Source organism: Notamacropus eugenii, chromosome 5, assembly GCF_028372415.1.
Source record: "Notamacropus eugenii isolate mMacEug1 chromosome 5, mMacEug1.pri_v2, whole genome shotgun sequence".
NCBI lineage: Eukaryota > Metazoa > Chordata > Mammalia > Diprotodontia > Macropodidae > Notamacropus > Notamacropus eugenii.
The window spans coordinates 131,100,175-131,116,644 of NC_092876.1; the positions used below are offsets into that span (position 1 = coordinate 131,100,175).

At 41.8% G+C, this 16,470-nt stretch overlaps 2 protein-coding genes across 9 annotated transcripts in view; one reads left to right on the forward strand and one right to left on the reverse strand.

The window, feature by feature from the left end:
• PPME1 (protein phosphatase methylesterase 1) overlaps positions 1 to 1,272 on the reverse strand; it is a 67,858-nt gene extending 66,586 nt beyond the window's left edge. The window contains exon 1 of one of the 4 annotated variants that reach the window (XM_072610878.1): positions 558 to 1,272. In XM_072610878.1, coding sequence (XP_072466979.1) covers positions 558 to 658 — 101 coding nt within the window. In that variant the 5' untranslated portion in view covers positions 659 to 1,272. Of the gene's footprint in view, positions 1 to 15; positions 315 to 557 lie in introns of those variants that run through there. The other 3 variants (XM_072610880.1, XM_072610879.1, XM_072610881.1) reach the window with 3 other exon arrangements.
• Positions 1,273 to 1,307: 35 nt separating this feature from the next.
• Positions 1,308 to 16,470, forward strand: part of C2CD3 (C2 domain containing 3 centriole elongation regulator) — a 168,964-nt gene continuing 153,801 nt past the window's right edge. For 3 of the 5 annotated variants that reach the window (XM_072610867.1, XM_072610868.1, XM_072610873.1), the window contains exons 1-2: positions 1,308 to 1,474; positions 2,852 to 3,121. In XM_072610867.1, coding sequence (XP_072466968.1) covers positions 1,420 to 1,474; positions 2,852 to 3,121 — 325 coding nt within the window. In that variant the 5' untranslated portion in view covers positions 1,308 to 1,419. Of the gene's footprint in view, positions 1,475 to 2,851; positions 3,122 to 7,514; positions 16,105 to 16,470 lie in introns of those variants that run through there. The other 2 variants (XM_072610871.1, XM_072610869.1) reach the window with 2 other exon arrangements.

Genomic DNA, 16,470 nt, shown 5'->3' on the forward strand with positions numbered 1-16,470 from the left:
ACCACCACTACCTACCCTTCCAAGCCCGCTCCTCCCGCAATCACTACGGCGCCATCTCCCCTCCCGATCCGACCTCAGATTCACACTCCGCACTCTAACTTGAGTCAAGTTCCTTTCAGACCTTCCCATGGCCATTTTTCATTCTCCGACACGTCTCCTTCGTTACTCTGGTCCAGGGCTCCCAACTCTTCTTCCCCGGCGCCGCTCGCTTCCCATCGCGGGCCCACCCCGAGCCCCTCACCCTCATCGGTTAACACTGGCCTCCCCTCCTCGTTCGGCTTCCCTCCTCCCCCCGCCCCATTCCCACGTACCCCGCCCCTTCCCTTCCGTGGACAGGAGCCTCCCATCACCCGTCCCTTCCCCAACGCCCCCTCGGGTCACCCCCCCCCAGTCCCCACGAGTAGCCCCTCCCCCAGTCTCTCTCACCCACCCCTCCCACCTACAGCCCCCTCGGGTCGCCCTCCTCTCCCAACCGTCCCCTCATCCCAGGAGACCTAGCTCTCTTTTGGGGCCCAACTCGGGCCCAGCCCTGGTGCGGAGCGAAGGGAGGCACGTACCCCATGCGCAATTTGGCTCCGCTCTGGCCGCCCCCGCCGCCCGGCAGGGGGGGGCGGGAGGGCAGGCGGCCCAAGTGCATGGTCTTCTCTAAAGCCGACATGAAAGGAGAGGAAAGCAGGAGGGAGGCCGAGGCCGCCGCGTGTCCCGTCCCGGGCCGTGTCGTGCCCGAGCGTCGCCTCTGGGACGAGTCGACTTAGACGGAAGCCTAAGCGACTGCAGGACTCAGCTTGCTTGCCTCTCAGTAGCCCTCAGACAGCCTCTGGACGCCGGCGGCACCTCCTCCCGCCCACTAGCGCCCAAACCCCTCCCCTTGTCGCCTAGCCTAGCCACTCCTCGGCCCTCGTCTCCTCAGCGACCTGGCCGGAAGTGCGCAACCGATCTCCTGCGGAGGAGCCTGGGTAGCAAAGTGGCGCACGAGCCCGACGCGAGAGGGCGGGGTCCGCGTAGCCAATGGAGTCCTCCGGGAACCGTCGGTGCTACGCCGGCGCATTAGCTCATGTGAGCCGGGATGAAGGAGAGGCGGTGTCCACCGGAGTACGGATCCCGTTACCATAAAGAGAGCGGGTCGCAATGCATCCTGGGCTTTGTAGTTCTGGGAAGAACCAGCCCTGACTCGCCTTCCTTACCCGACCTCGAGAGCTAAGACTTTTGGTAAGAGAGAGACGGCCGCCTGTGGCTTCCCTGAGTTTCCCAGGAGGCCCTGCGGCGGCGACGGTTGCGAGGGAACGCGCGCGCGGAGCGGCTGCGTCTGCCTTGGCGGGACGCTCCAGCCGCCCTGGCGGAGGGGGACGCGGCAAGGGGGCTGTTGGGGGTCAGCGGCTCCGGCGCCGGCGCCTCAAGGACTGAAAGCACCGCCTCGCCATGAAACAGCGAAAGGGCCCGGCCGCTGGAGGCGGCAGCAGCCGCAAGAAGAAAGGTAACCCCGGCTGGGGTGGGGGGAGGGCGCCCAACGCGGGGCCGCCCCGGGGAGAACGTGGAACCCCGGGTCGTGAGGAGGGGTGCAGAGGGATGCCTAAGAGAGGTTGGAAGGAAAGGAAGGGACGCGGGGGCTCCCAGGGAAGAAGGGGGACCCAGAGAGGGAGGAAGATGGGAAAGACAAACTTGGGCAGATACGAGGGGTGCCTCCGACCCTCGGGTCAGGTCAGGAAACGCGGGAAATGGGGCACCCCTAAGGAAATTTGAGAGAGAGAACGGCATCCTTAAGGGGCGGGGGCGAGGGGAGTAAAGAGGGAAAAAGCCCGAAAAGTCAGCCTCCGGGCCCGGCTTCACGGCTGTTCAGTCATTCCTGTCCTTCTGACAGCTCTTTGAGTCTGAGTTGTCTGATGGACACGTCTGTATATGCCCTGTTAACTAGAAAAGGCCGGAAGGAGTTCCTTTAGAAAGCCAGAAATGCGAACCTACAGAGATGTCAGAAAGAAGGATTCTAGTCAAAAGACAGCTTTACCTTGTAGAGCGTGACTGTTGGAGGGTGTGGGGAGAAGCAGTCTTGAGGGTCTGCAAGGGAATGTTTGGTCACCTCCACTCTACCCCTCACAAGTCACTCATCTGTGCAGATGGCTTCTCAAAGATTGCTTTGAACTTGTCTTTTTTCTCCAGCATAGAATAGAAAATTAATAAATGGTTATTGAATTTGACACAGAAAAGTCTAGAGAGTGTAAAAATAACTTCTTGACTCTACAGTGTTATCCTGAGAAGGGATTTCAGTAATAGAGATTTAAATTGGAAGTTGCCAGGATTAGTACCATAAAGCCCTCTGTAGAATCACAACTTTTCAGAGTTGGTGGAAGCTTCAGAGGTTTTCTAAGCCAACAGACATACCTACCTGAATGGGAATCGCCCCTGCAGCATTCCCAACAAGTAATTATCTGACTTTCACTTAACTGTGTCCAGGGATGAGAAACTTCTACCCTTGTGGGGCAGCCTGGTGCACTTTGGAACAGCTTTAATTTTCGTAAAGATTTATTGTTGTTGTCCTTTTTTTTACATTGGACCCAAATCTGCTTCTCTGGAACTTCCACCATTGTTCCTATGTTAATACTGGAAGGAACCTGGGAAATCATCTCACCTAACTCCCTTAGATTGTATGGGTAATAAGCCAAAGAGGAAATTCAGGGGCTTGCCCCAGTGATGAAGTTGATACTTGAACACAGATCTTCTGACTCTCAAATACAGTGTTCTTTTTTCTGTATTAGGGCAGTTGCTGGCAGAAATAAAGGTTCTCCAGTTGTTACATAGTGTCTTACTTGCTTACCTACTCCAAATTCTGATTTATCATTCCTTTCCTTTTACACAGGTCTAAGTGATATTTCACCATCCACGAGTCTACCACCTCTGGTTGAAGGTCAGCTGCGATGTTTTCTGAGACTAACCATTAATAAAATACTCTGGATGGTTATGAAGCCTCCAACTCCTGTTCTCATCCGAGTGAGGTGGTGGGGGGAGACATCCGATGGAACAATATTTTGTCCCAGGGATGCTTCCCTGATTGAACAAAAAGCTGTGAGAACAACAACCCGTTATCCTATTCGTTGTGGACCAAAGCAGTTTACCTCTTATCTAACAGGTATGCTTATCTCATCCAAACTTTCCCTCTTAGTCGTTCACCCTGGCAGTTTGTTTTATACATTTGCTTATTTTCTGTTTACATGTATGTCTCTTTACTAGAATATAATTTTCATGAGATAAGAGTTGGCTTACCTAAACCTTCTGTCTCCCAAAGTACCTACCACAGTACTTTATACTAAGTAGGAACTTCCTAAGTGTTTATTTAAAAAAGTATTATAAACAGGACTTTTTTTTGTTGTGCCCAAGAGGCAAGGGAAGAATGTATGACAGTTATAAATAGATTGCGACATACTATTCACAGTCTTTGAAGCTATGCCAGAAACGGTGTAAACAGAATCATGAAAGACATGACTGACTGGAGGAGGAAGTCTCATCATGTGGTGAGAGTAAGGAATAAGAATGAATAGCCTGAGTGCTGCATTGATACGCATAAAACAGTGTTAAGTCTACAAGAAGACCTCTAAACCATTGGGCACATCCTTTATGGAGGAAGGATTTGAAGAAAGACATGCATGAGATGAAAATGTGGAGGAGTTGTGATATGTGTTCTATTATGGAGTACTTTTCCTAGATCCAATGAAGTATTTTTCATTGAGGTTAAGCATTTTAATCAAATGCATTCTCCATATGAGGGCTGGGGAAAGAGTAGAGAGAAACTCACCCCTAAAATCTGGAGTATATTTTGTCCCTAACTTAAGTTTATGAAACCTATCTTATATATTTCCCTGACACAGTTATGTGCCTATACCAGGGGTGGGGATCCTGTGGCCTCAAGGCCACATGTGACCTTCTTAGGTCCTTGAGTATAGCTTTTTGACTGAGTCTATGTTTTATGGAACAAATCCTTTTATTAAGGAGCTTTGTTCTGTGAATTTTGGATTTAGTCAAAAGGGCTGCACTTAAGGACCTAGGAGGCCACAGGTTCCCCCACCTGTGTAGGCCACCCCCACCATCTGTGGCCTACACAGATTATACACAAGATTATAGTGGCAGAAAGTGCTGAAATTCCTGTGTTTTGGGTGGAGTAACAATAGTTTGGCTAATTCCTATTGTACTGGCAAATGTTATCCCTGGATTTGTATGACTATGGGCAAGTCCTCTGGGGACCTGTTTTCTCATCTGTAAAATGACAATGTTGGCTAAGAACACAAATTCTTATAGGTGGAAGGTTATCATAGGATAGTAGAGTATTAGAGCAGGAAGGGACTTCAGAGGTTATCTGATCCACCCTAAGATCACAGAGATGAGAAAATTTACCTCTAAGATGTGTTCTAATAAGGGATTTCCATCTTGAATGGATCGATATTACTTTGGGTTTAGAGTATTTTAACTTTCCTTCCTCAGACTAGAGCTGTGCATCAGTCATCTGGATTCCCTAGTTGGCAACTATTGAGAAAGAGTTAGAAAGTGGGTTTCCCCACATTCCCCACCAAGGCTATTGCCTTGGACTCATTGCACTCTGAGCAAGTTAAACAGAAGAGGATATGGAGGCAGGGTCTGGCTGGGATTTCTGAGCTGCTTATTTGTGGCTTCATTGAGGAAGGGGAGAAAATAATGTTCTGTGGACTCATATCCTATTTTTGGTCTTGACTTGTGATTTCATTAGTATAGTAGGCAGCCGTCCAGTACTACAGCGCAACAGTGGTAGCACTACTGCTATTTGTTTTGCTGAGGCAGGTCAACACTTTTCTTGGGAGATCTACTGTCTTGGAGAGTTTTCTGTAGTGCCAAGAGGTTTGTCTGGAGATGCTACTTTCTGCCCAATTTGTAACTTGAACCCAGACCTTCCTGTCCATTAGACTACACTGTCTCAGGGGACGAAAGTAATCATAAAACGCATTTCTTTTCCAATACTTTATTCTTGGGTCCATCCTGATCTTCTTTTGTTTCCAGAAATTTTTTTGAAAATATTTTTTGGAAAATAGCAGTACTGCAGACCTGGAAGGCAATTGTACTGGTTTTCAAAAAAGGGAGGAGGATGGAGTCTTCAAACTATAGGCTTAAAGGTGTGATACTTAAAGGGATGTATTGATTATCATGTCTGAGAGTAGGTCATACCAAACTCCTTTTTTTTCTTTTTTGACAGCATTACTACACTGTAAAATCAACAATGCCACAGACATAGTATACTTGGTATTAGCAAAGTTTCTTCTTTCTATTCCTAGTCTCTCACTAATCTCTAACTGAAATTTAGCATTACCTTCGATTATTTTTTCCAATTTAATTTTTTGGTTTTTGTCCAATTACATGTAAAAACAGTTTCAACCTTCCTCTTTTCAAATTTTGAGTTCCAAATTCTCTTCCTCCCTCTTCTTACCCTTTATTGAAAAAGCAAGCAACCTGACATAGGTTATACATGTGCAATCATGCAAAACACATTTCCCTGTAAGTCATGCTTTGAAAGAAAACATAGACCAGAAAACCGACTGCAAGTAAAAAAAACTATTTTCATTCTGCTTTCAGGCATCTACCAGCTCTTTCTCTGAAGATGGACAGTGCATTGCATCGTATTTTCAAAATCATTTTAGGTCATTGTATTGTTGAAAATAGCTAAGTTGTTCATAGTAGATCATCTCACAATATTGCTGTTACTGTGTACAGTGTTCTCCTGGTTTTGCTCATTTCACTTTGCATCAGTTCTTTGCAGGTTTTTCTGAGAGCATACTGCGGGTCGTTTGTTATAGCACAATAGTATTCCACTATAGTCACATAAGGCAACTTCTTCAGCCATTCCCCAACTGATGGACATCCCTTCAACTTCCAATTCTTTTCCACCACTGTAAGAGCTGCTATAAATATTTTTGTATATATTTTTGTTTTTTATCTCTTTGGAATACAGACCTAATAGTGATATTGCTAGGTCACGGAATATGCATGGTATTATAACCCTTTGGGCATAGTTCCAAATTGCTCTCCATAGTAGTTAAATCAGTATACTTCATCACCAGAACATTAGTGTTTTAATTTTCCCACATCCCTTTCAACATTTATCATTTTCCTTTTTTGTCATAGCAGCCAGCCTGAGAGGTGTGTGGTAGTAGCTGAGAGTTGTTTCAATTTGCATTTCTCTAATCAGTAGTGATTTAGAAAATTTTTTTCATATAACTATAAATACCTGATTACTTTGAAAACTGCCTATTCATATCCTTTGACCATTTGTCAGTTGAGGAGTGGCTCTTATTTCTATAAATTTGGCTCAGTTTTCTATGTATTTGAGAAATGAGGTCTTTATCAGAGAAAGTCACTGTAAAAAATTTTTTTTCACAATATCGATTACTATTTCCCTCCATTCCATTTGCCTCCTGTTTATCCTGCTCTCTCTCTCCTTTCACCTGGTCCATTCTCAAAAGTGTTTTGCTTTTGACTTTTACCTCTCTCATCTGCACTCCTTTTTACCAGCCTCTCCCTCCTTTCCGTCCCCACTTCCTTCACTCTAAAATCTCTTTCAGGCTGCTTTTGTGTTCGATAATTTACCCCATTCTGCCTCTCCCTTTACCCTTCTCCCAGGACATCTTCTTTCTCACCTCTTAATTTTATTTTTTCAAATAATCATCCCATCATATGTAACTCAAACCCATGTCCTCTGCATACTCCTTCTAACTTCCCTAATAATTAGAGAGTTTTTCTCATATTTCATTTTCTCATATAGGAATGTAAACAGTTTAACGTTATTGAATCCCTTATGATTTCTTTTTCCTGTTTATTTTTTTATACCTCTTTTGAGTCTTTTATGTGAAAGTCAGATTTTTCTATTCAGTTCTGGATTTTTCATCAGGAATACTTGAAAATCCTCAATTTTATTGAATGTCCATGTTTTTCCCCTGAAGGATTATACTCAGTTTTGTTGAGTGGGTGATTCTTGGTTGTAATCCTACCTCCTTTGTCGTCTGGAATATTGTATTCCAAGCCTTTAATATAGAAATTGCCAAATCTCATGTTATCCTCACTGTGGCTCCATGATATATGAATTGCTTCATTTTGACTGTTTGCAATATTTTCTCCTTGACCTGGGAGCTCTGAAATTTGTCTGTAATGTTCCTGGGAGTTTTTGTTTTGGGATCTCTTTCAGGAGGTGATCAGTAGATTCTTTCAATTTCTATTTTACCCTCTGGTTCTAAAATATCAGGGCAGTTTTAATTGATGATTTTTTGAAAAATGATGTCTAGACTTTTTTTTATCATGGTGGCTTTCAAGTAGTCCAATAATTCTTAAATTATCTCTCCTGGATTTATTTTCCAGGTCAGTTGTTTTTCCAATGAGTTATTTCATATTTCCTTCTATTTGTTCATTCTTTTGAATTTTTTAAATTGTTTCTTGATGTCTCATAAAGTCATTAATTTCCCCATTCTAATTTTTAAGGCATTATTTTAATACTTAAGTGAACTTTTGTACCTCCTTTTCCATTTGGGTAAGTCTAATTTTCAAAGCATTCTTCTCTTCATTGGATTTTTGTGCTTCTTTTACCATTTGGCCTATTCTGGTTTTAAAATTTCTTCAGTATTTTTTTTTTGTGCCTCCTTTACCAAACTATTGACTCTTTTTTCATGATCTTCTTACGTGACTCTCATTGTACTTCCCAATTTTTCTTCTATCTCTCTTACTTGATTTTTAAAATCATTTTTGAGCTCTTTCTTGGCCTAGGGCCAATTCATATTTTTCTTTGTGATTTTAGATGTAGGAGTTTTCATTTTGTTTTCTTCTGAGTTTGTATTTTGATCTTCTTGTCACCATAGTAGCTTTCTGTAGTCAGGATCTTTTTCTGCTCTTTGCTCATTTTCCAGCCTATTTCTTGACTTTTAACTCTGCTAAAATGGGGCCCTGCTTCTGGATTGGAGGGGGAACTGTACCCAATTTTGAGGTTTTTTGTGTAGCTATTTTCAGAGGTAATTCTGAGTAAGTTTTCAGTTGGTACTGTGCTCTCATCTATGAATGACCACAAGCACTCTTTTCTACCCTAGAACTGTGACCAGGGTCCCTGCTTCCCTGTGGCCACAAGCTCTGGCATGCTAGTGCTCCTCCTTACTGTGGGACTGAAACCCATGACTGCAACCCAGATCTAAGTATGGGCAGTACAACAGAATCTCATCCTTGGTGCTAGCAAAGGGACTCATGTAATCTGCTCTTGACCAGCTGTCTGACCCTCTTACTGATTACCTTCAATTATTTTAAAAAATCTATCTTGTGAAGGTGTCCATAGGCTTTAGCAGCCTGCCAAAGCAGAACATAACACAAAGAAAGGTCCAGAGCCCCTGATCTGGAGGTTTTAGTGACCTGCAAGCCCAGTATGAATCAACAGGGGGAATATGGCAGTCAAGAAAGGGGATGTGATCTTAGACTGCAAAGTAGCTGATAGTCCTGCTCCTCTGGGAGATCACTCTCAGGTAGAATTTTCAGGGAAGTACATTTCACTTTTACATAAGCAAAATTTCCTAACAATTAGAACTGTCCTAAAATTTAGAGAGTCTGTAGGATTCTTGAAAGGTCACTGGCTCAAAAGTCAGAGGACCCAGGTTGAAATTCCTCTTGTCTCACATACTACCTGTGTGATTTTGGTCCAGTTGAATAACTACTCTGGGCCTCAGTTTCCTGTCTACAAGATGAGAAGCTGGACTCAATGGCCTCTGTGAGCCTAAATCTATCCTCCTAAGTGGAATAGAATTCTAATTATTCTTTAAGCCTTAGTATAAATGCCATCTGCATAAGATTAGCCTGAGTTCTGCTCACCTTCCCTTGGCTCCCTCAGTCCACAGTCTCATCTGATCTAGAACTGCTCATTCTGTACTTTTGTCATGTGATTTTTATTATATTTATGTATGCATGTCATATCCTCTATTGGGTAATAAGCTCTTTAAAGCCACTAACCCTATCTGATTTATCTTAATATTATTTCTCACAATGTCTAACACATTATTATTATTGTGCAGAAGAAGTACTTAGTAAACATTTGTTGCGTGAGTGAAAGAAAAAGAAACTCAGCTTTGGAACAGACCTCGGAGGCCATCTAGTGTTCAATAAACACCTGAGGAAGACTGAATTCCCTTAGCAGCATATCCAACTAGTATTCAGCTACTGCTTGAAGATTTAGAAGAGAGGGAGAATTCACTACCTCTTAAAGTATTTCATTCCATTTTGGATGTTTCTTATGAAATTTTTCTTTGCATAATCCCTAAATTTGCCTCAGTGAAACTTATACTCAGTGCTCCCTAACTCTTGTCTGAGGCCAATCAGAAGAAACCTAATCCTTCTCTCTCATAATAGCCCTTCAAGATGGTTGTTATACTTTCCCAACTCTTTGCTTTGCTAGGTTAAATATCCCCAGTTTCTTGAGTCACTTCTCATATGGCATGATGTCAAAACTTCTCAGCATCCTGTTTTTCCTCCTTTGGAAGCTTTCTGATTTATTCTTTTCTCTAAAATATGGTGCCTAGAACTGAACACAGTACTCCATATGTGCCCTGAACAGGGCAGAGTACAGTGGTTACCTCTTTATTACTGGACATTATCTTTCTTAAGTCAGCTTAAGATTGAATGAGATTTTTTGGCTACCATGTCAAACTGTTTGCTGTTATTGACTTCGCATTCTACTAAAATCCTCTTTTTAGATTAACATATTAACAATGCTTCCCCACATTGTACTTGAAAATTTGATTTTTTTTTTGAACCTACATGTAAGACTATTATATTTGACTCAGTGTTTCAGCTTGCCCGAAATATTTTGGTTTCCAGTTTTGTCTTCCAGTTTGTTAACTGCCCTCCATGCTTTTATCCATCTGTTAAAATGAAAAAGTATAGCAGTACTCCACTGGAGACTGCCTTCCAGGGTGATGTTGGCACAGTTATCTGAAGTAGTAAAAAGAACATAGAGCAAAGAATCAAGAAACCTGGGTTCTGGTCCCAGCTTTGATTAAGTTCCTACATGTAGTTCCCCAAGATACACTCTGGTCATCACTTTCTCCATCTTTATATTGAAGAACATAAACCAGATGGTCTCTGAGGTCTTCTGGTCAAGTTTTAACTGCCTTTGAATGTATTTTTCTAGTCAGGATAGAGCTAATGGGATAGGTAGAACATACACTAGTCCTTGAAGGATAAGGTAGTATTTAGGCTAGAAAAAGAGGAAAATTGGACATAATCTCATGTATACCTTAGATTTTGGGAAAGCAGATTTCAAGGGGTTCAGAGAAAAGTTAGATAGTATGTTATGGACTAAAATGTTTCAGGTCAAGTCAACCTAGGAGGGAAGAGAGATGACCAAGAATGAAATTCTGAAGACACAAAAGGAAATAATTGTGATGAAGAAAAATCAGATTTGCCTGAAAAGACTGAGATAGATACACAGAAAACTCACCAACCAACTTAGATTTTTTTTTTAATGGGCAGAAAATGGGAGCAAGTCCACATAACAGAAAATGAATGAATGTGACATTAGCTTTGTCAGGAATGCTGAAGCTCAGAATGAAGTGATGCGGTCAAGGGATGTGTAGGACAACAAAACAATGTTATTGTTATTTTTTAACTATGTGTGGAGAAAAAAAAGAGGATCAAGGAAGGGATAGGGCTTATGCTACCACTCTGGTACAAGTCCTTATCACCTCATGCTTGAACTATTACAGTAGTGTGATGGTTGGTGACCCTACCTCAAGTTTTTCCTCTCTCCAATCCATTCTTCCTATAGCACAGTTCTATCCATGTTACACTACCGCTAGCCTCCACTAATCAGTCAACTCTAGCAACTCTCTGTCACCTACAGGATGAAATATAAGATTCTCTGTTTGGCTTTTAAAGCCCTTCAGAACCAGGTCCCTTCCAAACCGTTCTTTGTACAGTTCACTCTTCTCCACATACTCTATAGTCTAGTCACACTGCCCTCCTTGTTGTTCCCTCCCATAAGGCACTCTATTTCCTTATGCTGGCCATTTTCTCTGGCTGATTCTCAGGTACAGAATGCACTTCCTCTAAGCCTTTTGGTGCCCCTGTTCTCAAATCTTTGCTAAACTCCCACCTCTTGCAAGAATTATTTCCCTAAACCCCTAAATGTGAGTGCCTTCCCTATGCTGATTATCACTACTTTATTGTGCACATATGTTGTTTGTTATATAATTGTTTGCATGTAGTCTTTCCCAGTAGACTGTGAGTTCCATGAGGGCAGGGACTATCCTTTTTCTTCCTTTGTATCCTCAGCACTTTTCTAGCCCTGTGCCTAGCTCACAGGAGGTGCTTGATTGGACAGTAGCAGCTGACAGCAGAACATACAGAACTGCTCGATTTTTATTTTGTTTCTGTTTTCCCTGCAAAGGATAATGCCAAATAAAAGCAGTGTTTAGGGAGGCAAGACCAGAATTAATAAAGAACTTTTGCCTAGTTGTCCTTGATAAATTCAAATCACCTCACCCAGATTTCCTTCATGCTTATTTCCTGAAAGAGGTGGCAGACATTTCCACCAACTGCCAACCAGTTGCCTCCCACAGAGCACACAAGCCAACCTGGCTGAATCAGCAGACACTCTGGGGAAGAGGCAGTGTATAAAGGGGAAGGCAGAGAACTACCACCACTACCCTGGCCACCATCTTTCCTCAGACACTGATAAGGATAACACAGGATCCTGAACTCAGCAGCCTTGGGAATGAGTAACAATACTTCCAGCCCAGTGCATCTAACCATCATCCTGGGAAGTAGCCAATGTGAATATGGATAGCTCCTGCAGATGTTGCAGCCATAGCTTCTGAAGACCCAGAAAAATTGCCAATAAAGTCCTTGGCAATGTCAGATGACTCAACATCAGAAGTTGAAATGATGTTATGATTGGAAATAACGTTCAAGAAGAGGCATTACCATTTGCTTTGCTGCTGCACCCTAAGGACCATGAGACCCTTCTGCCTACCTTGTAGGTAAAACCTTCCATATGTGTTGCCTCCTCCATTAGAATGTGAACTTCTTGAGAGCAGGAACTGTGCTATATCCTTTAACCTCAGTGTTTTGCATGTAGGAAGGGCTTAATAAATGGCATCTTTCATTCATTCAGGTATCATTGCTGAGCCCCTGTCATTGATCATAAAAATATAGATAAGTGAGAGACTTCTGGGGAAGACCTAACATTGAGAGAGAGTAGAGGAAGTACTACAGCTAAAATCTCCCAGCACTCCCCTCCAAACAACTTTAAAATAATGCCTCAAATAAAAAAGGTTGTATTAAGACATTTTTTTCCAGCCCTAGACAACTGAAGTTGGAAGGAGAAGTATGTAATATTAGAATAGGGGCTGGCCCAGAGCATCTATGGTGGAAACAGCAGCTGTGGGACTTGGTAGCAGTGACAGCAGCAGCAGCTGCTTTGGAAGCCCTCAGCCCGGAAATGGTAAGGGGATTGGATAGCCAGTCAGAAAGAGATTACAGGGAGCCCTCGTGCTGACACTGGGTACTCTTTGGCAACTCCATTGCTTATGCTTCCAGATTCTAGAAAGTTCTAGGGCAAAGAGGAGCACTTATGGTCTCAAGGGAACAGAGGCCCTGAGGAGCAGGAGTAGGAATCCTTGCAGCTACAAGGGAGCAGAGCCCCCTCTTGAATAAGGACCAGAGCACAAACTGGAAAAGCAGTAAAATACCTCTCCCCAAGGTCACACTAGACTGATAGCACCAAAAACTTCCAAAGCTAGAAGTAGCTCTGAAAACAGTATTATGAAAAAACCTGAAGCTTGGGACAATGCCTCTTCCCCCTGTCCTTCCAGGTAAGCAAAGTCAACTTTAACATAAAGTTCAAATTCAAGAAATAGTCTGGAAAGATGAGCAAACAAACAAAAAAAGTACCTGATCATAAAAGACTTCTGTGGTGACAGGGAAGATCAAGACAAATTAGGAAGAAAACTGTTAACAATGTGAAAACAGCTACAAGCAAGTCCTCAAAAGAGGAAAAATGCAAACTTGGACACAAGCCCAACAAGAATTTCTACAAGAACTAAAAAAAAAATTTTTTTAAATCCAATAAGAGTGACAGAAAAAATTTGGAAAATATATAAGAGCTATGCAAGAAAACTATGAAAAGAAAATTAACTGGTAACAAAGGCACAAAAAAGTACTGATGAAAAAATACTGATGAAAAACCAAAATTGATCAAATGGGAAAAGAGATATAAAAACTCATTGTAGAAAATAGTTACTTAAAAATTAGAATTAGGCAAATGGAAGCTAATGATTCCATGAGGCATCAAGAACCAATAAAACAAAGTCAAAAAATATCCCATTGGAAAAACAACTGACTTGGGAAAATAGATTGAGGAGAAATAATTTAAGAATTATTGGACTACTTCAAAGCCATGATCAGAAAAAGAGCCTAGATATAGTTCAAGAAGTTATAAAGGGAAACTTCCCCAATATCTTAGAACAAGAAGGTAAATTAGAAATTGAAAGAATTGATCAATTCTTGAAAGAGATCTAGATATGAAAATTTCCAGGAATATTATAGCCAAATTCCAGAGCTTCCAGGTCAAAGAGAAAATATTGAAAACAGGCACAAAAAAACCCCACAACCCATTTGAATTAATGAAAAGAAATGCTAGGGAAGGTGGCCTAGCCATACCAGATCTTAAATTGTATTTTAAAGCAGCAATCATCAAAACTGCTTGGTACTAGCTAAGAAATAAGAGGGGTAGATCAGTGGGATAGGTTAGGTACACAAGACACAGTAGTCAACACTTACAACAGTCTACTATTTGATAAACCCAAAGACCTCGGCTTCTGGGATAAGAACTCAATACTTAAAACTTTTGGAAAAACTGGAAAATAGTATGGCAGAAACTGGGCATAGGACATTGTCTGACACCGTATACCAAAATAAAGTCCAAATTGGGTACATGATAAAGGGTGATTCTGTAGATAAAATTAGATGAGCGAGGAATAGTTCATCTGTCAGATTTGTGGAGAATGGAAGAATTTATGACCAAACAAGAAATAGAGAACATTATGGAATGCAAAATGGATAATTTTGATTGCGTTAAATTGAAAAGTTTTTGTACGAAGTCAATGCAACCAAGATTAGAAGGGAAGCAGAAAACTGGGAAAGTATTTTTACAACTGGTGTCTGTGATAATTCAAAATTCCTTAATTTCTAAAATATATAGAGAACTGAGTCAAATTGACAGGAATACAAGCCGTGTCCCAGTTCATAAATGGTCAAAGGATATGAATAGGCAGTTTTCAGAGGAAGAAATTAAAGCTATTTGTCATATGAAAAAATACTCAAAATCACTATTGATTAGAGAGATGCAAATCAGAACAATTCTGAGGTCCACATCACACCCATCAGATTGGCTAGCATGACAAAATAGGAAGATGATAAATGCTGGAGAAGATGTGGGAAAGTTGGAACACTAATTCATTGTTGGTGGAGTAGTGAGCTGCTCCAACCATTCTGGAGGGCAATTTGAAACTGCCCAAAGGGCTACAAAAATGTGCATACCCTTTGACATAGCAATACCACTTCTAGGGCTATATTCCAAAAAGATCATAAAAATGGGTAAAGGACACACATGTTCGAAAATATTTATAGCAGCTGATTTTGTGGTGGCAAAGGACTAGAAATTGAAGGGATGCCCATCAATTGGGGAACGGCTAAATAAGTTATGGTATATGAATGTAATGGGATACTATCATGTTATAAGAAATGATGAACAGGCATACTTCAGAAAAACAGGGAAAGATGTATGTGAACTGATGTTAAGTGAAGGGAGCAGAACCAGGAGAACGTTATACCTAGTACAGTCACAGTCTGCTATGACTGATTTTGACAGATTTAGCCCTTCTCAGCAATCAAGGACCTAAAATGGTTGCAAAGGACTCATGATGGAAAATGCCATCCATATCCAGAGAAAGAACTGTGGAGTCAGAATACAGAGTGAAGCAGACTATTTTCTTTTTTGTTTTGTTTTTTTCTTTCTCATGGTTTCTCCCATTCATTATAATTCTATGCAACATGACTAACATGAAAATGTGTTTAATAGGAATGAGAAAAATGAAAACATTTAGAAGTGTATGTTGAAAACTAAAAATAAATTAATTAAAAAAAAAAACACCTTTAAATACCATAAAGCCACAGGCAAGATTACACAATTTTTAGCAGCTACCAGTTGTGTTCATCCTTTGTTGCTGAAGAAAACGATGCCATCAGAGAAGTGAAGAAGACCATGCCATCAGAGAAATGGTGACATGACTTGCACTTGACTTTGTTTTGAGTGAGGGAGGGCTGTGCAGGTCACCAGCCTCCCTTCTCCTCCAGAGCCATCTGAATCTAGTAACCTGATATTCCTCAGAATGACTGGAGATGACCCTGGATGCAGTGGAAGGCCTTGGGCCCTTTGCAGGTACTCGCTTAGGGTGAGGCAACGCCCATTCATTGAATAGGCCTGCTTAAGAAGTAGCCAGGGCATGGCCCCTTTAATGAGGTCAAGAAAAAGACATCAGGCTGGGTGGGAATCAGCAACAGTCACTATTGATAATCACTATAAAGCTAGGAGGGTCCAGAGGAGTCCTTAGGCAGGGGCCCATTGGAGTCCCAGTTTCAGAGTGCAGTAGGTTTAAGGTTTTAGGACAGGAAAGGAAAGGAGCCAGTAAAAACCAAGTCAACTGGGCATCTTTTGGCCATCCAAATTTACCTTCCTTTGGAGAGGAGAAGGAAGGGGAGGGGGAGGCAGACAGGAGAGGAGGAGCTGAGTTACCCAGCTAGCTGAGTCCCTATTCAGCCAGCTGCATCTACTCACAGGATTGTGTTCGTCCTTTGTTGCCAAAGAAGACCATGTCATCAGAGAAGTGATGACATGACTTGCACTTGACTTTGTTTTGAGTAAGGGAGGGCTGTGCACGTCACCAGTCTCACTTCTCCTCCAGAGCCTTTTTTGCCTTAGCAGCTACCATATTAAAGGATCGGAAGCCTTGTAATATATTCTGGAAGGCAAAGGAGCTAGTATTGTAACCAAGAATAACCTATCCAGCAAAAGTAAGTATAATCTTTTAGGGGGGAAAATGATATTTAATTAAATAGAGAACTTTCAAGCACCCTGATAAAAAAGACCAGAGATAAATTTACATAAGTAAATTAGGGGAACATGGAAATTTTTGTGTGTTAGATCTATGAACAAAGGAAGAGTTTATGACCAAACAAAAGATAGAGAGCATTATGGGAAGTAAAATGGATGATTTTGATTACATGAAATTAGAAAGATTTTGCAGAAACAAAATCAGTGCAACTAAAATTAAAAGGAAAGCAAGAAACTGGAGGAAGGGGGAGTTCTACAGCAGGTTTTTTGATAAAAGCCTCATCCTTCCAACTACCTTAATACTGAAAAAAGTCTCAAGAGTTACA